The 23,665-nt window shown below is 44.1% G+C and overlaps 1 protein-coding gene across 6 annotated transcripts in view; it reads left to right on the forward strand.

Moving 5' to 3' along the window:
• Positions 1 to 23,665, forward strand: part of CREB3L2 (cAMP responsive element binding protein 3 like 2) — a 73,119-nt gene that overhangs the window by 30,289 nt on the left and 19,165 nt on the right. For 2 of the 6 annotated variants that reach the window (XM_035568541.2, XM_035568539.2), the window contains exons 2-3: positions 9,948 to 10,164; positions 11,734 to 11,817. In XM_035568541.2, coding sequence (XP_035424434.1) covers positions 9,948 to 10,164; positions 11,734 to 11,817 — 301 coding nt within the window. Of the gene's footprint in view, positions 1 to 8,810; positions 8,916 to 9,947; positions 10,165 to 11,733; positions 11,818 to 23,665 lie in introns of those variants that run through there. The other 4 variants (XM_035568542.2, XM_035568543.2, XM_035568544.2 and 1 more) reach the window with 3 other exon arrangements.

A 23,665-nucleotide genomic window follows, 5' to 3' on the forward strand; every position in this document is an offset into this window, starting at 1 on the left:
CATTAGGCAGCACTTTATAAAAGCTATCATGTTCTCCATAATCAACTTACGGAGTCCACATTTGGACGCTTGGAGAGAGAGCCTGACTCTTCAAAAATCAAGAGCATTTAAATAAACATTTAGGAGCTTAACTTTGTGTCCTTTATTTTCCAGCCTCAGCTTCCATACTTCTACTCTTAAAACAAGCACACCCAAAAGACACCCCTCCCTCCAACTAAAAATGCATTTGTAAAACAAAACCTAATAACTCTTTAGTGAAATAAAACGCCCGCCCTATCCTTAAGCTGCCCAATACCAATAGTAAAGCCTTACTTATTTTATAATAACTAGAAAGCCTTAATTAAAGACCTGAATTATGACTGTGGTCATAATGTAGATCTGCAGTGGTTGCTAGGAAAAAAGAAGGAATGATAACCTCTGCAAGCTGGAAGTCTGCCATTTAAACTTTGCAGCCTTTAAAGAAGTAAAGTTCTTGGAGATTAAAATAGCAATGTTTGTTTTAAATGCTAAGTGTCCTGTCAGTCATGAGTGGCAAGCGAGAGCATGCAGCGAGCTCCAGCGATGGAGCAGAAGTTGTTGTTTCCTACCTACACTGTTCAGACTAATTTAAGATCCTCCTTTGAAAGATACTGGTTTGGTCCTTAGGGAGGAGGCTGTTGGGAACACTTCAAACACGAAACAGGCTGAGCTGGGGAGCATCTGTGCTCTGCAGGAGCCCTCTGCACTAAGGGGAAGCTAGACAAGGCGTTTCGGTGTTGCCCTGCTCTGCCAGCACCCGGTGCAGTATGCCCGCTGGGGCAGTTGTTCCTGGGAGGCTGTGCCCCTCGCCTGAGGCTGGCAGCTTCAGGTGTTGCTTGATGTATGGGGTTGGTAATGAGACTTTGTGGGGTGAGCAGATGAGCGAACTGCCTGCAGGGCAGGTTACAGCATCTCTGCTTTAAGTAACTGACCGGCGTGGTGCTAGTCAGCGATGGGGACAGGATTTTGTCCCAGTGTAGTCCCTGTGACTTCTGATTTCTTCCCTTGGTTATTCTTTTCTTCTTCCTGCTACATGTGTAAGACATGTGTAAGTCATCTTTAAGATGGGTGCAAAGCTAGTGGTTCTGTTTGAAATGCAGTGATTACTACGCTGACTGTGGCCTTTACAAAGGGCTTACTTGTGCCCTTCAACAAGCCATGCTGATACACGAGGACTGAGACAAGTTTTCCTTGCTTTCCTCCCCTCCCACCTCCCTGGTGAGGGAAGATGATAAATGAAACCAAGTGCAGTGTGCCCAAATGTTGTGAAATAGTGCTCTAATGTTAAGGCTGTTCTGTGTGTATTTAAGAAGAAACCAAAGTAACTGTTTTCTTTCAAAAGTGGCAATAAGTTAAACCAGCTGTGCAATGACAAAATGTATTATCCCTGCTGCCTGGCTCTTGGGCAGCTAACAAGACCATAAATGCCCACTGGTGAGTTGTAAAATTTGTATACAGAGATTTCAGCTTGCCTGAAGGCTTTCTTTCACTGCTTGTTTTTGGCTAAACACTGGGTGGCTGCCCAGAAGACACTAGTTAGATGCAAAACTTGCAGCAAGTGTAAGTTCCTTCCGAAGCGCCAGTAGGTGCACCAACCCTCATAGCAAATGTTTTTGACTGGCATTAAATGCATGGAGCATAGCTGGGGCAAAAACAAAATAAAACAAACAAAACCAACTGCATCTGTTCGTTTCTTCACTAGATGAATTTTTAAAAAGACATAACTGGTCTGTTTAAGTGCCTTGCCTGGATGCCAGAAACCACCAGAGACACCAATGACTAAGGTTTGGAAGCTCAACTACCCTCTCTGTCTAGGGTGAGTCACGTCAGCTGGAGGTGGCAGGGGGAGGCTTGCTGCTACTCTTTGCATTTTGGAAGCTCGTCAAAGGCAGACCTGTCAGCCAGGCTTGTCTTGGAGCCTCTAAAATCACTCTTGGTAAATAATTGTGGCCATGCTGCTCACAGATGGAGTGAAGGGCATGGGGAAAAGTGAGAGAGAGCTTCAGTTTTCTGTAGTTCTGCAGCTCAAGCTGGCAGCCCAAGAGCTGATTTATGAGACAAATGAAGTGCATAGCAGTGAGCCTGATGTCAGAGGAGAAAAATAAACAAACAAACAAAAAAAAAAAAACAATCCCCAAACGAAAAATCCCTTAAAAAATGAAAAATATCAGTAGTAGAAACAAACAAATGAATATGTCTGACCTGAGTGCATAATCCAGATGCTTGCAACACAAAATTGATAATGTTTTTTGAGGTCTCGCCCAGGGACCCAAATGGGGAGCCTTCTTGAAGGGCTTCCAGCTCACTGAGTCACCGCGCTGGTGTGCTGCCCCCCGTGACTCACTCCTCTCTGACTTTAGCTCCTATGGGGAGGGGAAATAGAAAAACACGCACCCAGCCTATTGAAAAGTTAGACTAGGTCCAAGAATTGTGTAGTGGGGGGAGGGCAGGGGAATGTGAGAAGGATTTTCCTATTTTAAATGGCTCCCAAGAGGCCCGTGCTAGGAATGAGCAATAGCATCCTTTTTGCTGTCTGCGGACACTGGGCTTAAGAGAGACTGAACTTCAGGGTTGCTTCTCACCCTTGCCTTGACTGTGCAGGGGCTCCTCCTTTTTCTTTCAACTCCTCTTTACTCCTGGTTATTACAGAGTTTAATTTTATTTTTAATTCCCTCTTCAAATCCAAAATTCTTTGGAGGAGGACAGGTTAAAGAAAGTGAAAGAATATTTTTGAACGAGGAACGGCAAAGGAATAAATATGCTTCTTGAAAAATCCCCCATTAGTTAAAAATAAATACGCTGCTGCTTTGCTGATTGTGGGTTGGAAATACTTGAGTGTTTGCAGTGGAAGTGTGTGCATGCATGTGTGCATAATGGGGTGGATTATAAGATTTGCTCAGCATGAACTTCAGCATTTCCAGCTGTGTAACCTGAGCAAGTTGGGAAGATGTGCAGATTTAATTACCATGTAAATCCATTAGCTCTGAATTTCCTGGCATTTGTTTTGCTGATGACACAACCTGAATGTTATTCACTTAGTGGATTTTTTTTAATCCATCCATCTCTTTTTTGGTGATTAAAATGAGTAACTGCTGGTGTGAGACTCCAAATGATCCTATCTGCTGTTATGGTAGATCTCTTTGCTGTTTTCAAATCCAATTTCATGTTACTCTTCACATCCTCCTGCAAATGAGGCAATTTCAGTGTAGTCAATGACTATATAGTAAAGAATTTTATAGTAGAGTAAAATAATTAAGCAACTATTCCTCTGTGTCTTGGTTTTGATTTTTTTTTTACACTGTACAAGATATACACCTAGAAATCTGAGGTTCCTTCTATTTGTCCTTGGCAGGTACATAAGCCAATCTCTGCTGTTTTATCAGCATGTATTAGGTGTGACTAGTGGGGACTGTTTACAGTCGTCAGTCTCCCTGTTCTCTGCAGTGGCTGTGTGTAAGACGTTTTTCCTGCCATCAGAAAGCTCTTCCAGCTATTCTGGTCCTTAATCAGGCCGAAAGGGAGGGTCTTTGTGTCTCATTTAAGAGTGAGCAGTTAGATGTGCCCGCAGTTGCATGCCCATTAATACCATGGTCTGTCTAAGAGGTCTTCTGGGGAACTGAGATTTCAGCCAGTTCAGGTACAGTCGGATGACTTTTTTTTTTTTTTTTTTTTTCAAATATGCACTGCCAAACATAGTTGGTTTCTCTTTTCCTCTGTTGTTCTTCTTCCCCAAATTAACACATACTTAAGGTAAGCACCCTGGTACATCAAGTTGTATAGTGTGCAGCCATCTGCTCTTCCACTCTTTTCCCTGTGGGGGTGCTGGTGAGGGTTGGCCTTGATTCTCTTTCAGCCCCCGTCTTTGGAATCAGTCTTCTGGAAAAATACTGTGTTGCTGCCAGGTCGTCCTTCATTTTTCATCCTTGTAAGAGCAGTGCAGCAGGAGCTTGGATCTGTGCCTTGTAACAGTGATGTATCAACGCATCCTATGCCAGTAGATGAGCTTTTCTGTTCCCTGAAGGGTATGTGTGAGTGAATTGTGGAAGTGAGGCTATAGGGGGCTCCATTGGTAGCTCTTCTCAAAGCTGACAAAGATGAATACTACATGATTCAAGCCGTGGCTGAGTTTGGAGAAGAATGTGTGTTGGCCAGCTTCCCTGCTGCAAACATAAAGAATTGCCAGAAGAGGAAGAAGCTGAGGAATGTGATGTACCTGAAAATCTGCAGAGCTCGTGTTTGAATCTATGTGAAAATGAACTGATGCCCAAGTGCCGATGAGTGCTCAGAACAGTTGTCTTGGTTGTTTGGAAGCTGGCTCACACCTCCAGTGCATTGCTGGTGAACTTGAAACAGGAAAGCCAACTGCACCACCAGCAACATGCCTGGGAAGAAAACACCGGTGTTGAGGGAGCTTTTTAGTAAGTGCCTTTGAGTTGAGGTATGCAGAAAGTCATGGACTTCTCTGCTGCATCATCATCATTGGTATATGCAGTCCTCCATGAGCAATGTCTCTAGGCATGGTTCTTCATTAGCTGGAAAGGGCAGGTCTCTGCTCCAGGCCCTTAGGTAGATGCCGCACTTTCAAATCTAGGCAGAGCTGTGTGCGGTGCCTTTGACAGCTCCTGCCGTACAACCAAGTCTAGAGCTGAGCTCATTGAGACAGAATAGCATGTATGTGCCATCTTTAACAACTGGCACCTTGCCTGGACGCCCCAGGGCTTGAAGCCTTGTGTTAACAGCTGTGACTCCTAGTCAGACCTCCTCAGCTACCATATAAGCAGCTGCCAGATGCTTGTGAAATGTGTGTTTGGCTCCTTGAAAAGGAGATGGTATCTCCATGTAGCCACTCTTCTTGGTGTTTGATGCTATTAACTGGAAATGGTGCTACCTTTTGTGATGCTCTTTTATCTCCTACACACCTTTGATTATACAAATCATGAAAGAGCTGAGGAGGAGATGATTCCCTCTTCTACCAATTAACTTAGGGGGAGAGAGGAAACTGTGGGTGGGGACAAATTCATGCCTGGGGTGCACAGACATCTACATCCCTGCAGATGGGGACTGGTTTGTCTCCCCTATCTCCATATCTTCTCTGTGAGCACTGCCTTGTACATGATGTCCACTCTGCTTATTCCTTTGGTACAGAGGTAAGGATGCAGTCCCTGCCCTACTCCCTGCTCCCATTATTGCAGCTCAGACCTTACAAGTGATTAATATTGGGCAGTTTTTTTACCCACAGGCCAGTGGTGGGCTTCACTTTTATCCCAAGTGCCTGGTGGACAGAAGTGATGCTCCCACACAGGGGATTCCTGTTGTGGAGGGGGACGTGGATCCCTCCAGGAGCAACAGGCCTGCTGCCCTGACTCGGGGAGCCAGGAGGGAGCAGCGAACTCCCAGGAGGGGAATATCTTAAATTTGTGGCTGGTTCTCGTCCCAGCACATTGCATGTAGGCCAGCTTGCCCTGGGATTGATTCTTGAAGAGCATGGCCTGCTTGTAGGATTCATCTGGAGTACGGGGCACGGCCTACTTGTAGCACTTGGCTGGCAAGCAGGGTCCTGGTGCCTGTGGTGGGCCGGGGTGCTGCTGTTGCAGCTCCCATCTGGGATATCTCTGCTGGAAAACCTTGGGTGTACTCTTGTGGGAAGCACGTAGGTCTCCTATTTGACACAGTACATTTTCCAGGCTCAGAAAAGCATGTCAGTTGATTAATAATTTAAATGTAGTTATGGAATGTCGTTTGGGGTTCTCGACTTCATTCCTTTTTTAGTGAGTTCTTTGAAAGGCATTTTCCTGAGCACAACTGTTTCATTCTTTGTCCTGATAACGTGACACCTTGAGATAACCAGCGCTAGCAGTGCCCTGGTCTGCCTTCAGGCTATCTGCTGGAGAAGTCAGCCCTCCCATGAAACTACCAAAACTTGAGTGTGTTTTACCTCAGAGATGCTCATTTGAGCAGACAAGCAAGAAAAAAAATTGTCCGTAGGCAGAGCTGGAGAAAAGGGGCTTTGTCTGGCAGGAACAGTCCGACGCTGTGAGAGCTGCAGCCTGCGGCTCACTTGGCCTGCAGCCAAATAAGACTTTCTAAGAGCTATCCAAAATCCACCGCGTGCCCGGATGCAAGAGCTCTCTCCTGTTTGCTTACCGCAGGGCCGATGTCTGTAGGTGTTTTGTGTTCCCCAAAAACACCTGGCTCATAGGCGGGAGCCAACATCCAAGCAGATTGGCGGTGAAACTCTGTGGAGCTGCAGCTTTCTCCCTGCAAACTCTGGTGTTTTGTTTGTCTTTGCAGTGCTCTGGGAGAAGGGGAAGCGGAAGATAAGGTTACGGCTGTCCTAAATCTGCGACTTTTTACAGAGGTTAAAATCCCAGCTGAACACATCACTTTGCTCTGCGGGGAGGAGAGTTTAATAATTCAAGTGGACTCCTTGTACCAATGTAGCTGTAATTAGTGCTGTCACCGGCAGTGGTGTGTGAGGATAGCAGGAAGCTGGCAACAGAGCTGTCTGCAGAGGCTTTTGTTTGTTTGTTTGTTTTCTGAAAAGTACTTTTTTCATGCGAGTGTTCTTTTCTCTTTTTTTTTTAAAGGTAAACTTTGTTGGGGAAAGATGCCAAGTTGAAAGCTGCAGACAAAGGATTTCTTTCTTCTTCAACCAAATGTATATTCAGTTTCTGACAGTGTAAAATTCTCCGTTTCCTCCCGAAATTGCCCTTTCCTCTTCCTGAGTGGAGGGGTGGTTGCTGCACTATCAGAATGGAGGGCTGTTCGGTGGCTTTTCCGCTCTGGAAGTGGCTGCTGATGACTGCAGTGTGTGTGGAAATAGAGGGCAGAGCGAGAAGAGGAGGAGGGCTGGTGATGGGAGGGCGTGCCTTGAAAAGGTAGAGGAGAGCAGTTTAGGGTTAGATGGAAACTGAGGAGTTGGCTGCCTAACTACTAAAAGCTTCAGCTGTAGCTGCTGCTTACATGCCTTTTCTTTTTTAATTCTATAAGCAAACAGGGCTGCTTTCAATGAGACTATTGTTTTTTCTTAAAAAAAAAAAAAAAAAAAGCAAGATAGCTTCATGTGTTCACTGTAGTAGAGACGTGTATATACAAAATATTCCTGTGATTCAAGCAGTGTTGTTTTTTCTAATGACTGAGAAGTCCAGGTCCCCCAAAACTGTATCTCTTCACTGAGTCCAGTCTGGCCTGTGGTCCTTGTTGGAGGCTTCTTTGTTGACCAGTGTTCAAAGTTACATCACAGACCATTAAAAATAAGATTAAAACATGATAACAAAACTAAAGAACCATTTAAAAAATGGACAGATCATTTATTTGCTGTCAGACACTTCTGTTGTACATGCACGTTCTTTTCTTCCTCACAGCTTGCTGCTTGTCAGCTTTGCAGCTGCAGTTGAAAAGGAGAAAGCACACATGTTGAGGAACACGTTGAACTCCCTTCCCTACCCCAAGGTCCTCTTTCTGTCTGCTTTTGGGAAGTTAAATGTTTGTTTTCTCTGTTGCTTTTCCTGAAATCGTTTTAGGAAAATTCCCCATATAGAAAGAAAAAAAAATCTAAACTAACTTTAAGCAAGTGGAAGAAATAAAATGGTACGAATTTCTTCCATATTGAAGCAGTAGTATGTAGAAGGCTAACAGAAATCTTTGTGTGAATTTACCAAAAATAGCTGAGTAGCCTGTGGTCATCTTGTCTTTCAGCTGGGTCTGTTTTAATTTAGAACAACTGAATTGTGTCAGACTAAGTCAGCGCTTAGGTATGATATTTTCCAGGGTGACATCCTCAGGTTAGATGCTGCTGCTGGTAATATAGCTGTGTCTTGAAACCAGTGTACAAATGCTGTAGCAGCCTGTTTTCAGCTTATGTTAGTCATCAGTCAGAGTAATGTATGCAGGAATTAGATAGAGGGAAATGTTCTAGCCAGTTTTAGGACAATAGGCAAGCAAATATAATTGACACTTACTACTAGCCTGAAGGAAAAGAAGCGCGTAGACTATGGGGAAAAAGTTCTTTCTAAGCAAGGCACTGCTTTTTGTAGGTTCATCCTTGCCTTTTATCATGGTAGGGAAGCATTACTGTCCCTTGTTCACACTTTGATAGCTGCCTACCCTGCTTTACTCAGTGTCCTTATTGGTACATGAGGGTATTCAGCTAATCCTGAGCATCCTTTCTCTTTCTGCTTTGCTTAGTAGGGAATAGTAGTTTATACATTTAGCCTTTCAGATATTGGGAAGCAGCCCTGGCTGTGAAGAGTGAGTCCTTGGGTATTGAAATAAAAATAAAAATGGCTTTCTAATGTGGTGATGACCTTCTTGATGAGTCGCCTGAGAATTTGTTTAGTAGAGCTATCATTCACAGCAAGCTAATACAAGACTATGAATCCATTTTGCCATTTGTAAAGGCTTTATTTTAGCTAGCTTGTTGTTTGTACATAGTAACTGTGGTTCTCTGTTTGTTGCCTTATGTTTAGTAAATATTTTCTTTTCCTCAGTGTCTGTCAGAATTGACTGAAGCCTTTCTAATTTTGAAAGAAGTTCCAGTTAGTATTGGTGAGCATCTTGGAAGAGGCGCTTGTGTCCCTTCAAATGTATTATGGGCTCTGTAAGAGATGACTGAGCTCAGTGTTTTCTAGCATCAGGCTTTGAGGCCACAAATGCTGCTGGAGCTGTGCAATGTGCATGCAAGAGGTGTAAGCATGCCGCTTCCCTCGTGGATTCATACAATATTGACTAGTTTAATTCTTAATTTAGCCTACAGGAAGTCAGATCTTGAATTTCAGTGTTTGTTTCTGCAGGAGAGAGCAAGATGAAGAGCCAAGATCAATACTGCCTGCAAAAACAGAGCAAATCAAACAGACTCAGGACTGTGCCCCAGTTGACAAAGACTCCTATATAAAATGGTAGATAATGCCTGATTGTTTGGAAAAGCTTGTTATAATTCATTGTACAAACATTTTTGTACTAAAATAGAATTCTTTGTGTGAATAAGATGAGCAGGAATGGTTTCTTGCAGTGAAGTTTCTTGGTCTGTCCAAGATGTCTTCTGACATTTGAAATGAAAACAGAAAGAGCCGCAGAGTTTTTGGGTATTGATGGGAACTGCACTGGGGTCTCAAGGAAGAAGATCACGATCAGGAGATTTGGTTTGTGCTCATTTTGAATAAGAAACAAGCACAAAGTTATTCGTAGTGCACACAGACATATCATGCATTGTCAGTGTAATGCACCCAGTGTAATAAATAAAGTGGTAATTAGTACTGGCTGGCAGGAGCTCCAGCTGTGGGGCCTAGAAGCTGGATGAGTGCTCTTGTCCTAGCTGGAATGCTACTTCTGAAATAGATATCTAAATTAGCCAGGAAATCTACTGCATAGCAAATGCATTGCTTGCTTGTCTGGAGACGTGTGGACCCGTTTTGCTAGAGCACATCGCCTGTTCTGGGCGGTTAGAATTGTCATTTGCAGTGGCAGAGGGTCTGTGCCTGGGTACGTTTCCTTTTTCTTCTCTGTGAACATTAACCCAGTATGTTCTATTCTACACACAAAGTATTCTGACAGTAAATCCTGCAGGAACTTTCATGCTGTCTGGGTGACGTGTGGTATCACATTGGTGGTGGCATACTGAGTACCTTTGGGGCAAAAAAGGAGGTTGCTTCAGGGCATGGCTACTGTGCTTCTATTTTCTGCTTTTGTTGCGAGTTAATCACAGACCTTTCTGTTTCAGTGTATGCCTGCGAGAGGACAGCTGTTCTAGCTGTAGTTTTTCAACTCGAAGTAGCGATTGTAGCAGGAGGTCTTTAAGCAGGGCTGGTAGTTCCTGCTGCTGGCTGGCACAGATGCCTGGTGCAGATACTAGGATTGTTCTGATCAATGCTCTCATGTTGTTGACAAGACAGGCAAGGAGATAGACTTTTCTCCCCCTTTTATCTCCACAGCACTTCACAGAGTTCCTGGATGAGTTCTCACCAGACGTCCTAGGCCAGCTCTTGAACGATCCCTTCTTGTCTGAGAAGAATGAAGTGATGGAGGTGGAGCTGTCTCCAGCATCCCCAGCGCCCCTCATCCAGGCAGAGCACAGCTATTCCCTGTGTGGGGACTCCCGGCCCCAGTCTCCCCTCACCCACATCTCGACTGATGACAACTTCAACGAAGGTAGTACTGATGTGTGCAAAATTCATGTTGTTCCCCTTAGTCCTTGTTTGCTTGTCGTGGTGGTGGAGTAATGAAATGTTCCTGGTGGGGTGGTGATGCACCACGGGTGCATGTGGACTTTCTGTGCTAATTGAAATACCTACAATGAAGTCACAGAGGGAATTTCTTTGATTTAAGTCTGTAGGCATTGTGGGTAAAGAAACTTGTCCACAAACAAGGAAGTTGTGCTCAGCAGAAATTACTAACTTCTCACTGTTAACATTTTGAGTTAAAACTGAAGTGTTCATCCAGAAGAAATGGGAGAAGGTCCAAAAATACACTAGTTTCCATGCATCCAAATCCGTGGTTCTTGAAGATAAATGGAGACCGATAAACCAAATGAGTGAAGTCTGGGTACTGTAGAACGTGACATGTAAGGAAAGGATGAGAAGGCTTTTCAGTCTTCAGGAGAAAATGCAGAGGGGAGATCTTACTGCTGTCTACAGCTCCATGATGCAAGGATGCAGAGAAGACAAAGCCAGGCTCTTCTCAGAGATGCACAGTGATAGCACAAGAGTAACGATAGAAGTTGCAATAAGGGAAATTCCAGTTGGATGCTAAGAAAACCTTTGTCACCGTGAGTGGGTCAAGTGCTTGAACAGGTGTCAGAGTCTGTCTTCATCTGTGGAGGTATCCGAGGCTGAGCCAGAATAGGCCCTGTGTAATCTCATCTGAGCTGGCTGTGCTTTGAGCAAAGGATTGGGAAAGCTGATCTCCACAGGTCTCTTCCAACCTACATCACTTCAGGTTTAATAAAAAACAACCCCCTCCCTTTAAACTAAAGTTATTTTTAGTAGTGAGTATGTGGAGCTTTTTGGTATCCCCAAATGAAAACTCGCTCATTTTATTTGTTTTTTTTTTTTTAAATATGTGTGCAGGAATGCAACTTCAGGTGCTCCAGTCTTTAAAGCTGTCTTGCTGAAGTCCTGTTTCTTTGGTTTTGTTTGTTTTTTGTTTTTATACTTTTAAGAAAAGAAGAAAGTGAAGGCAAAGAATTAAAAGCATCAAGAAGCCATTGGTGATTTTGTGAAGACAGTGACTGCAGCATTATAAATGTTGTGGGAAATGGTGATGCACAGGATATGATTAACGCCGCTGGCATTTTTTAGCAGTCATGTTTAATTCAGCTGTTATAAACATCTGAAGGGGAAAAAAAAAGGGAAATGCAGGAATGGTGGGAGGACGGGATCCAACCTGTTTGTTCTGGTATGAAGATACCTGCTGGCAGGGAGGGGAGTTCAAGTTAAAAGCTAGTGCTGGTGGAGGAGCAAGGAGATGAATAACTGGCATCTCTTAGGAGTACTCACCATGGCAGAATTTCACTCCTAATAATCTGTTTATGTGTTCAACATTAGCTTTCCAGTGAAATGCAGTAGAGTACTAAGCTACATCACAATAAAAGGCAGAGAGAGATTAGTGCTTATGTCTAAGCATTAACAGGCTAAGCTGTTTATGAAGATCCACCAGGTCATGAGTTTTCAAAGGCTGACAGTCTTGTAGTCCAAAACACTCTCTTCAAACTCTCTTCAGCAGGTGGGGCCTGCTGCAGATTTCACAAGTTTGGCTGCGTTTCACTGAGGACAACAAATAAAACCTGTGAGAAGGCTTTTCAAGGTGAGACCAGGTTTTTAGAGATGGTCTGGAAACATCATCTACATAAAGCCTTCCCTTTTTGTATTTCCAAACTGTTTTATGTGAATATCTTTAAATTAATACATACAGGAGACGAAACTTTTATTGTGGCAAGAGAACAAGCACAAGAAACTTCAGAAAGGAAGCTTCCCCAGAAGTTAACAGAGAGAAGCTCCAAACTAGGCTAAAAGTGAGGGGAGTTTCCTTTGGGGAAAAATCCTGAAGAAATTCATACTGCTGAGACTACTGGGTAATTAATAGAGCTCTAGTCAAATGATATTTTTAAAAGCCAAGAAACATTAACAAGTGGGTTTAAAAATAGAAAATGAATGGAAAGTATTTCATCTTCTGCTCATTCTGCAATGTTTCATAAGAGAGGAGGAGGAGGAGGAGGAGTTGTTCTTGGTGTTTGGGATTTTATTTAATCTTCACCCTGGAATGACTCTTTTGAACCTTTCAATATGTATTGACTTCAAAATGTTGAAGCTCAGAGAAATACTTGAGGAAATCACAGTATTACAGTTAACATGGATGTCTGAAATATATATCCAAATTGCATCATGCTGATAATTTTTCAGTCCTTGAGTCCATGAGGGAGAGAGAGGGGTAGTTTGCAGGTGGCAGTACTGCAGGATTTGGTGCTGAAGATTGATAGCATCTTCATGGTTAGACAGCGGAGGCACACAATGCTCTTGGCAACACTGGTGAACTCCAGTTCCCTTGGCAGAGGGGCAAATACAAAAAATGTGCAAAAAATCCAGCCTCTCCAAATAACTACCCCACTGGGCGGATTGCTGAGCTCTTAGTGTTGTGTTTCCATGATCATTTCCATGGATCCAGCCCTGCAGGACCGAGGGTAGAAACAGGCTAATGAGGAGGCTCGCATGAGATTCTTGCATGCGTGTGTGCGTGCATGGGTACTCGCCTGCGGTGAGAGTGGTGCAAAAAAGAAGAGGGCACACAGTGATCAAGCGGAGCTTGGATGCTGTTTCAGAGCTTCACGTTTAGTTCCAGAGGACTAAGGGCCTGGGGTTTTGTACAAAGCATGTGGTAAACAGGCTTTGTCCTCATTTTGCAGCAGAGTCAATAACGTGACATTTCTTCTTTATAATTCTCTTTTTAAGACCCTTTGTAATTCTCCTAGCAATGAGCGCTGGTGGCTTGATCCCCAGGGTGTGTAGCACTGCTGACCCCTCTGTTAGTGGGAGTTTCTGGGCATGCAAAGAGGGGGAACGTGCAAGGGGAGGGGAAAAGAAGGGATTTCTAGAGCCAGACCCCTTAGCCTGTATGACTAGGTAATACATACTTGGCAAAGGCACCTGTTTTGGTCCCTACTGAAGTTGTCATGCCAGCAGCATTCTGTCAATGTAACCTGGAGCTGCTAGCTCCTTTCCACAAAGGTGAAGTCTCAAGTGCAATGTGCCTCAGTATATTTAGATGCCAGCTGGCTTCCAGCGTCTTTTCTTTTAACTCAGTGCATTTTAATTGCGTGAGACTAATCTGCTGCTCAGCCCTTGGGTGCCATCTGAAAGGTGGAGGTGGCTGCTGAGCCCCGTGCTGGCCCAGCCTTCGGGTGGGATAGGAGGGAGGAGGATGCCCCCACAGAGGGCAGTGGGGGGCCGGGAGGGTGCTTTTTTGACATGGGCCTGGTATCCTTGCATGCCTATCTGCCTTTAAAAATAGCTTTCAGGTCTGAAGTTTGTTCCCTTGGCAATGGGTGTGTTGCAGATGGTGGTTGTGGGTGCGCGTCCTGCAACCTGGCCAAGGCTGGGGGCTCCCACGGGAGCAGCACCTTGGGGCAGCTGGAGCAGGGTCCTGTTGGGCAATCTTAGCAAAAGAGTCAAAAAAAACCCACACAAAAACCAACAACAACAACAAAAAAACAGTGCTGGAAGTATAAAGCCTGGCAAGTGTATCAGCCTTGGTGCAGCTCTTTTGAGAAGTCCCATTGACTCCAAGGTGAAAATGCTTAGTAAGTGTTCATAAGATCAAGGTCCAGGCACCAGTTTTTCCCAGTTAGTCATTCTGTCCTGTTTGTATTCAGATTTTTTCCCTGGCTTTATGCAGAAGAGCTTTTTCAAACACTCACAGGTCATTGCTAATGTGCACTGTCTGAAAGCACCAGTCCCGAAATCTCCAGCTTATGAATGCACTCGCAGGTGTAACTATTTTAAAGCAGATGTGTGCAAGACATCTGGTATGTTGTTGCTTTTTTTTTCTTTTTTTTTTTTCCTCAGAATCTATTCTTATATTCAGTTTTGCATAAACTTTTAAGACTAAAGATACTTGAGAGAAAGGTTTATAGGTCTGGGCTGCTTGTTTGCAGCTGGCTGACCATACACTTTTGTTTGCTGGAGCTGGTGAGTAAGGATCCTGGCTTGGGAGGGATCCAGGGGAGGACTAGAAAGGAGGCTGCATCCCAGGTACTGACAGCACCGCTGGTGCTGCTGCTCCTCTCACAGCAGGTTTCTGCTTTCTGGTTGTGAGCCCCGGGTTTTAAGACGTAACTGCAGAGTAGCTGTGAGGATGCGTGGTGGGTTGTTATGAAGTGAAAAGCGCTTCATGGAAGGACATGAGGAAGCTGGGAGGGGAGGCTGAGAACAAGTCTGGTGGGTAAGGAGACTTCTTGGACCCATTGGGGTCTTTCAGGGCACAGGTTTGCTTCCAACAGGTGTAAATGGTTAGGGAAAAAAAGCTTTCTGTTACAGTTGGTGCATGTCTTTCTCCAGTTGTCCCTGCAGCAATTGGAAAAGAAGGCTGTGGTCAGCCAGCCAGCAGCAAGGTGAGCCAGGAGTTTCAGCAGTGATTGTGATTAGCCTGCTATATGGCTTGGGGTCCAGTCCTGCCCTCTCACCATTCGTTGTCTGCTGTAGGGACAAACTCCTTGGGACAGCAGCTGCCCCTTCTTTTGGACTTGTTAGGTCAGTAGGTGAAAACCTACAGGGCAGGGGCTGCACCATCTATGTGGGGCTTTTAATCCTCTGGGATAAGCTACAGTGATCAGGCAGTGGCTAGCAATGGGTGCATTTGGGTTTTTTGTTTGTTTTTCACTTGGTGAGCCTTGCAGAGGTGAGAGAGTGAACAGCTGACTAGTCCTTTGCTTGTTTTTTTCTCCTCAGATTGGGGCCAGGTGGCTGGGTGCCTTCCTTTCCTAGTCCCCCGCAGGCTCTGCTTCTGAGGCTTGTCTTGGTCCCTACCTGCCCTCCTGTTCATGCTTTCCTTCTCAGGAATGCTTTGAAGTTGCACTTGGATTTGAAGCAGCTTGCCTTTGCTAAAGGTTTGACAGTGACTTCTGCAGAAATGTCATGTTTCTGTTCTACGCTTGCCTGTACCAAAGCTGGGGCTGGCCCCAGAATATAACCTGTATTGTGTTTTTAATTTTTATTGCTGAGGTTATGTTTTCCTGCAATGTGCTTTTAAAGCCAAAATTCCCTTGTAAGCTTCAACTCAATCTCCCTACATGGTTTGGAGAAGAAAGAGAAACACCCACAAAATCACTGTACATGGCTCCCACTTCTCCAGTGCAAATAGCCTGGCAATGACAAATCCAGCCCTCATCCCAGACAGCGCTTTGTACAGGGAAATGCGTCCTTATGTGTGGAGTCTGCAATGCAGTAATCTGTCGTGCGCCACATTTTTGCATAGGAGGTACCTGTGGGCTCTAGGCTCAGAGTGGTCTTCATACATTTTATATGAATATATGTACTTAATAGATATGCGTGTATATATAGTATATGTACAACTGATATTTCATGTATTTATTATATGTATAATAGGTTATATGTATATAGTCTACATCTATATGCATTGTCCTACTTCGGTCTATTTTTCTCCCAATACCAAATCCATGGGATGTGAACAATGGAAGTGGAATCTCTTCTATGCTGGCTTTGTCCAGTTCCCTTTTCTTTAAAGAATTTCATTTGTGATTGGAAAAGATGCTGTGAAAGACATACAGATTTTTTTTTGCAAGTACATGCCAATGCAACTTGTTTTTCACTTGGTTTTTCACTTTTTTTCCTGTGTGGATTTTTTGTTTTTGTTTGTTTGCTTATGGGGAGGAAGCTGTTTGGTGATGATATCTTGTATTTGAGTGATTTTTATGTGGAAGGCTAGCAGTCAGGCTTTATCAGCATCTGCAGTTCGAAAGGATGAAAAGACTTTTGACCTTTTCTATGTCTGAGGTCCAAAATCTCAATAGGTCACTCTGAATCAAGCCTGAAACTTCCACTTCTGCATCAGCGTGTCTGAAAAATGTTAGTTTTGATTTAGAGGTAAGCATTCTGGTGATCACATGCTTACTGTTGCAACTGACAACCGTATTTGCAGTCAGACCCTCTTTAGCTTCCAGTTCCGCATGTGAGATCTCTTTATGGCCTTTTCCCTGCTGGAGTAGAGAACCATCTGTGCTCAGAAACCTCTTTCCCCAGGTGTTTTTAGGCTGTGATTAAGTTCCCTCTTGATTTCTGCTTGGATACAGTTTAAATGAACTGCACTTTGGTGCTGCCCTATATGGTGTATCTTCTGGACATGAAGCTATTCTCGCATTTCCTTTCTATACAAAGGAACACTTGCAGTTCCTTTTCAAAACTATGTATAAAGTGACTGTGGGAGCTGATTTCCCTGGAATAGTTTCCCAAATGATGAACATTAGGGGGAATACTCCTCCCACTTCCAGTCCTGCTGTTTCTGAAACCAGGGATCTCATTCTCTTTTAGCTGTACTGTTGCACTGGGAGTTCATGCTCACTTAGTGATTTGCTGTGAGCATTAAGTCCTTTTAATGTGCGTCAAAGCCCGATTGCTGCCTTAATGCAGATGTGCCTTCACAGCATCCATGTGGGGAGAAAAATTCAGAGTGCCGAGAGAGAACCATTTACATTGAACACAGTGCTTCTATGGGTAATTTCCACATATCTTGAAAAAAAATCATAATCTTTCATAGCATGTTATACTGCCAAGCTTAAAGGTTGTAAATCCCAGTCACCACCTTAGTCTACCTCTTGTCAGTACATCAAATATATATATATATTTTTTTTTTTCTACTGACCTCCCTGACAGTGCAAAGTGTACTTTGCCTAGAAAGGGGATGGGGGAACCTAGATAGGGATTGGAGTGATTAGAAAGACTGAATTTATCTTCTTTTATGGTGGCTTTTGGTTCTCAGGATAGTTTCTTGTCAGACATGAGCAAATTTGCAGAGGCAATAAAAGCCCATTTGCGGAACATCGACTCGGCGGTTGGCGTTTGAGAGCTTGCCCCTATTTCAGCATCTCGCTCCCACATGTGTTAAGGGTGATGCTATAAAAATAACATTTTTCTCCCTGTAAACAAAATAAAAACATCAAGATCGGTGTCCTTGTGCAGTCTCAGCCTGAAAAGTGGTTGCAATAAAGCCTGTAACCCTGAGATATCTCCTGGTTGGGTTTATGTGAGAAGCTGATTCTGGTTTAAAAACTATGAAGTTCTCTCCAGAAAAGAGGGTATTGACCTTGCTTTCTTTAGGTGTGGGAGGAACAATGTGTCGCTGTTTCTGTCCTAACAACTTTGGTAGTGCTGCAAGTAATGTGAGGGGCTTGTGTGGGTTCTGGGCCGCTTGGAGGGGATGAGCAGGTATGGCTGGCGATCCTTTATTAGATGATAGGCTGCTTCTGCCGTGCGTTGCGATGTGCGTGTATCGCTGCTGCTTTATTTTGCTCTATATCGCTCCCCTTTTATTTAATTTTCCCTTCCTGGTGTTTTAAAAAGGCCCCCAGTTTGGCAGTCAAACAGCATCTTCTTTGTGGAGGCCATTTCAAGGGCCCCGATGTCATTATTCGGGGCGGGGGGACCACCGCCTGGAAAAGCTGTCAAAGCAAGCGCTTGTTGTGGCTGCGGGCTCTTGCCTCGCTGAGGGGAGGTGGGACTTGAGTACTTTGGGTGTTGTGAAGGTGTCTTGTGTCTGACGGGCGGTTACGTGAGCCTGGGCCCTGGGAGGACAAGGAAGCAGTCATCCTGCTGCTGGTGGGTCCAGGCAAAGGGCTGGATGCTTGCCCGAAGCACAGCTTGGCAGACGCGGGCCTTTGGTGCGAGCGTACTTCCAGCTCTGACTGAGAGCCGCTTATTAATGTGTGACGGGCACTGCGTTGGGTGGCACTGCGAGGTCTGTCACGGACTGAAAGGAGCAAACTCGAGCCCTCTAGCTGAAATCCGCGAAGCAGCTGAAGAGGGGAATTTTTTAAATGCACTAGGCTGGGGTCATTAGGGGTCTTCTTGCGTTACGCTGTCCTGAGTTGTCTCTTCTGACAGATGTGCAAAGCGCTCGGATGAGCAGTCTGTTGCTGTCTCCGTAAGCTTCCTGTTCCATCCCTCTCTAACTGTTTTATCTTTTCCTTGAAAAGTGAACTTTGAGGAGGCAAGGACAGCCTCTTCACTCTGCTTATACATATAAGGATAACCTTCGATGCTTCTACATGTCTTATTTGCAGGCTTGTTTCAAATGACGATGCAGCACATGTATCTGTTTTCTGTGTGATTGCAATCTGACATGGTGGTAATGGTGATATGGGTTGTTTTTTGGTTGGGTTTCTTTTTTTGCCCATCAAGATTAGGTTCTGTGGTACATCCTTCATGTGGCTTAGTTTACCTAGTGGTGCTGTCTTCCTTTTTACTGCAGGAAAGAGGTGAAAATGATGGTGTTTTGCTGAATGCTTGCATTCTCAGCACTTGTGTGGGTATGGGTGGAAATGTGTAGCGCATCTCTAATTTCATTTCAAATACAGAGCAAGTGCCTGATTCAACTTGGCTATGCGTGCAAAAAGTACCTCTGTTAAACTCTTTGATGAATAGTGCTGAACGTGAGGAGCAAGGGATGTCTTTTTAGTTATTTCATAAGCTCTGTACATCTATTGTGGAAGGTGAAATTCAGTTAACATTGGAGATTTACATTTTCTCAGGAGAGGAGTTGGTATATTGGGTGAGATTGAAGAATTTGTCTTTAAAAAGCAAAGCATAATGTTGGATACAATTAAAAAAAAAAAAAAAGGAAAGGAAAGGAAAGGGAAAGCCAAGGAAGAAGTAAAATGTTGTAGGTCATCAGAGAAATATGAGTATCCCAGGAAGTTGCACATGGTGGTGTTAAGAGACTATTTCTAAATATATAAATTTATATATATGTGTGTGTGTGCATGTTTTTTAATGAATACAGTGGCATATATTATATATATATAAATATATATATTAATCCTGACATATTTTTATGGGTTTTAACAGCCTTTAAAGCACATCTAGGAACAAAAGTAGCTCTGTCCTTTTCTCTAAGTTACCACAGCCTCCTAACTGCTGTTTTGAAAGAATGGAGAAACCTGGCTTCTTATTTCAGCAGCTGGCAGCTACCTGAGAGCTCCGTGGGAGAGTTTTGACTGATTTTCATAGAAATGGGACCTGATAAACATCTTATAGCAAAGCACATGGGTTGCTTTATTTTGTTTTCCTTCCCCCTCCAGTTCCAGGACTCTTCATAGGAAATATTGGCAGCTGAAAGGACAAAGTTAGGAATCTGTAGAGGTGGTATTTTGGTTGCTGTACAAACACAGCCCTTTTTAGTTGTGTATGTTTTTCATGTATCCCTAAATCACATGTACTGATTATTGCTACAGCTGTAATGCTTAGAGGAGCAGTGAACTCCATTTTTGTTGAAAATTACCTTTTTAATGTATGTGGTGGGCAGTGTAGAGAGAAATTAAGAATTTGGGTGTGTTGTGCACCAAAAGCCAAGTACTTTTGCGTGACTCAATCTTCATAATGGATTTTAAAGATCTTAAGCTTTCACTGAGCAAAATGGTGAACAACCTTTTCCCTTTTGGGTGTAAGGATCTGGAGCAAGGAAAGGAAAAAGGGAAAGTCCACTTGTGGTATGTTGGGTAGGTCCTACTAGCATTGTCCATCTTAACTGCAGACGATTGAACCTGGGGCAGGTTTAGGGGCTCTAAACTAAAGGTGGAGGACAGAAAGGGTTTGCTTGCTACTTGGATGGTTTGTGTAAATATGCACCATGTGCAATACTTAAACACACAAAGAGAGAATTGCATCTTTTAAGCTTTTTCTCCTGTGCTATTGCATACACTGGTTCTTAGAACACGTTATCAGTGTTGTACTTGGGACCACAATGAGTTCAGCTGGAAAAGTCCATATTTAAAGCTGTTCCTATCAGTGAGAATTTTGTTCAGTACACTAACGGAGCTTTGGTGCTTTGTAAGGCTCCTGCCTTGTTTTGTTGTGGTTTTTGTTTTTAATTAATTAATTAATTAATTTATTTATTTTTAAAGAAGGTAGAAGATGAATGCTAAACAAGAGCCTGCGGGAAAAGTGAGGCAGCGTAATTAGCAAAGCAGCACATAAAAGCATTCTAAAGAAATGTAATTGTGGTCTTGGACGTGGGAAATCTTAGATGCAAATGTCACAAACTCTTGGTTACTGTGGTGAATTGTTTTTCTGGATGCTTGATTTGGAATGGAGGTTTAACTTGCAGAAGTGCTAGATGCTCACAGCTGCACCTGAACTCAATGCATACTGTTTTGATAAAGTAAAGTATAATAACAGTGCTAAATCATCTTAAAAATCCAATTCCAGTTGTCTCCAGTTGATCATTTTAAATGAATAGATACTTTTTGGCCTTAATCTCTCCATGGCTCACTTGAATTTTCAGGACCGCTGTGGAAATTAATTCCAGTTGGTGAAGCATTTTGATTGTTCCCTAGGAGGGAATTAAACAACTCTGTAGGAACTGAATTTGAAATGTATTTGGTAAAAGAGAGATGAGGCTGTGCAAGAGGCAACGGGAATAATAAAACATGGTATTCACCCCAGCTAAGGGAGTGCCGTGCACTCTGTGTGTTGGGTAAGGTTCAGGTGCTGCAGAGAAAGTTTTCAATCACATTAGGAACATTGCCATTTTTAGATTTATATAATATGCAAAGACACACTGAGATAAACCTTCATAGGTATTTCTGAATACCAGGGTGCTTTGCAACTGTAATGTTCAGTTAACATACTCTGTATGTGCAATTTAACCGCGCTAGTGCATTGCATGTAGGATCTTTAGCTGAGATTTTGCGAAGTATATGGATGGCTTAAGCCAAAAGGCCTGGCATTCATGGAGTTACTGAAAAGGTAGGTGAAGGGGAACGCTTCTCATCTAGAGTCATTGCATGACAGAGCTGTGAAGTTCATAGGAAATTTCATCTGGGCAAGGGGGTCCTAGCAGTCAGGATCATTTGCTCAGCAGTGAACTTTGGTGTCAGGGTTTTGAAGGCTGAGAAGAGTTCTTTAACAGCCAAAGTGACCAGCTTTAGGATGTGGATTTTCCTAGCCATTTGGATAGCTAAATCTCTCATTCAGGCTTTCTTTTCTTATTATTGAGTGGTTTGCAGTGTATTTTATCTCATCTTGGCATTGCAGTGCTGCCCTGTCCATATCCATACAGAATACAGTCACCAAGGGCATTTTCTTAGCCTGTTGTTTTGGACTCTGTCTCAATACTTCATGTGTGCCTCCTAGATCATGACAGTTATAAAGATGAATACTCACCTTCAACTTCTAAACCCCAGTCGTCTACTCTTACAACAACGTGTCTTGCTTGGTTTCTAGAAGACACCGCCCTTCTCCTCCAGTGCGTATTTCATTTCAAGATTTCATGTGCACCTTCTTGCTCGTTCCCATCCTCCCGTAAATCCTCTGTCATGGTTCTTCAGACCCCTCCATCAGAAATAACATTGTCATGAAGGGTGTGCCATGCCTTTCAATATGACCAGTATTGTGTAGTCTGGTCAATTTTTCCCCTGTGTGCCTAAATGTATCTTGTTTTGTGCAGTATTCTCAAGGAGTTTGGGGCAAGGGCTACTCCTTGTTCTGCTAGTACAGGGCTTGGCAGAGTAGACTAAAGCTCTTAGGGGTTGTTATAAGAATAAACTAATAATGATTTTCAGGTAGTGTCACCCTACTGTGCTCGGAAAGAGGAGGAAGGAGAGGGGGAAATGTACTCGCAGCTCTCCTGGCTTGGAGGAGAGATCACCGGCGACTTCAGGAGCTGGAAGACGTCAGAAGAAAGTGATTCATTGGTGACCAAGATGGTGACTGTGTAACAGGGGCTTGGAAAAAGCAGGGAGAGGGGAGTGTCGAGGTGGGATTCGACCAATGTGCTGCTCCATCACTCCTTTTCAGAGGGTTTATCTGGAATGACAGCTGTCACCATGCACGCATAAAAGTCAATGTCAAAGAAGAGATAAATGCAGTCCTTCAAAGTTACCTCAGTGTTAAATGCACTGTGTTGCTGTCTCTGAAAACCATCTATAACCCTGTGAACTGGTTAGACTGGCTTTAATGCCTGGAATAACTCGGAGCAGTTAGCGTGGAGCTAAGTGGCGGTGGCAGGGACGTCAGGTTTGTCAGCACAGTCAGGTTCCAGGGAGGACAGAGACAGGCTGAAGGCCAGTATTTCTTGCTGCCTTACAGCAGCTGAGCCCTTGCGATGAGCCGGGGGATTAGAGGTGATAAACATCAAAACCCACAGTCTTAGAGGACGTGCCCTGTTTTGCTGGGCACCCACGGCCAGACTTCTCTTCGACTTGCATGATGATACGAATCTCAGAAAGTTCAGGGCTAATTACTTGGTTCACTGACAACTCTCATTTAAAAGCAGCCTGCCTTCCCAAAGGGAGGCTGAGGTAGCTTACAGACGCTGCTGGCACTGCCACAGTACAGCTCGACGCCGAGGTGAGACAGGCAGCAAGCGGAGCCTCCATGCAGTACCATGAGGGGAAGGCTTTGGCAGACGTTATCCAAATAAACATTTGAAAGCTGCATTTGCCAAGGGATTCTGGATTTTCAGGCAAACTTACCCCTTTAAAACTCTTATCTGAATGATCTACACACACCAATCGAGAGGGAGTCCACCGAATATTTCGTTACAGTCGACAGGGAGGGAATGGCGTTTTTGTGTGTGTAAGTAGGGAGGTGCAGGGAGGGAGGGTGGAAAGAGAGCAACGTCCTCTCTCCTGAGTTAATATTTAGACAATGCTACCTCTTTTTTTTTTTTTTGGTAAATACTTCTATTTTTATAATTCTGCATTTCCCGGAATTCTACGGGAGTAAGCCTTTCAACAACTTAAATACGGTGCTTAGCCCTTGCTGTACAGCTACTCCTCTTGGCAGAGCTGGGCTGGCAGTTCTGGAGCGTCTGATTACAGGATACGTGTTTTCATTTTTAATCCCTCGGTGTGCCTTTACTCAGATTACCCCTTTCCTTGCCAGCGGCGGAGGTTAGGTCCCACCACAAAGCAATGACCAGCCCATGCGCTGTGCATACTTCTCCCATCCTGCAGTCGCTCAGCGCCTGCGTGCCGCCCGTCTGTGTGGTCCTAACAGCAGCGGCAGGCAAACGTGGAGGCTGTAAGACTGCTCTTATTTTTGTTACCTACCTGCAGCTGAACTCTGGTGACATCTCACCAGCGTGATCCGCCGAGATGTGTAAAGGTCTTGTATCAGCCTCGCAGGCTGTTGGTGGCATAGCCGCAGCACCCTGGTTGACTCCTGCCGTGCTGATGTGGTGTCCAGTTAATTTGAAGCCGTGTTGCTGTGTACTGACTGCACTCCTCTTTGTGTATGTGCTTGCTCTCTGCTTTAATTCCATATATGCCATAAATACTGTGTATGAAGGCAGGAGAGAGCTCCGAAAGGAAAATCAACACCCTTTTCCCTTCCGTATGTTTGGCCTTGGTTTCCAACTGCTTGATTTTATGGACGTGCCTCTTGCAGCTGCTGACGAGTTGTGGCAGAGGACTGTGCTGTATGCT

This window comes from Cygnus atratus, chromosome 1 (genome assembly GCF_013377495.2).
Source record: "Cygnus atratus isolate AKBS03 ecotype Queensland, Australia chromosome 1, CAtr_DNAZoo_HiC_assembly, whole genome shotgun sequence".
In the NCBI taxonomy this organism is placed as follows: domain Eukaryota; kingdom Metazoa; phylum Chordata; class Aves; order Anseriformes; family Anatidae; genus Cygnus; species Cygnus atratus.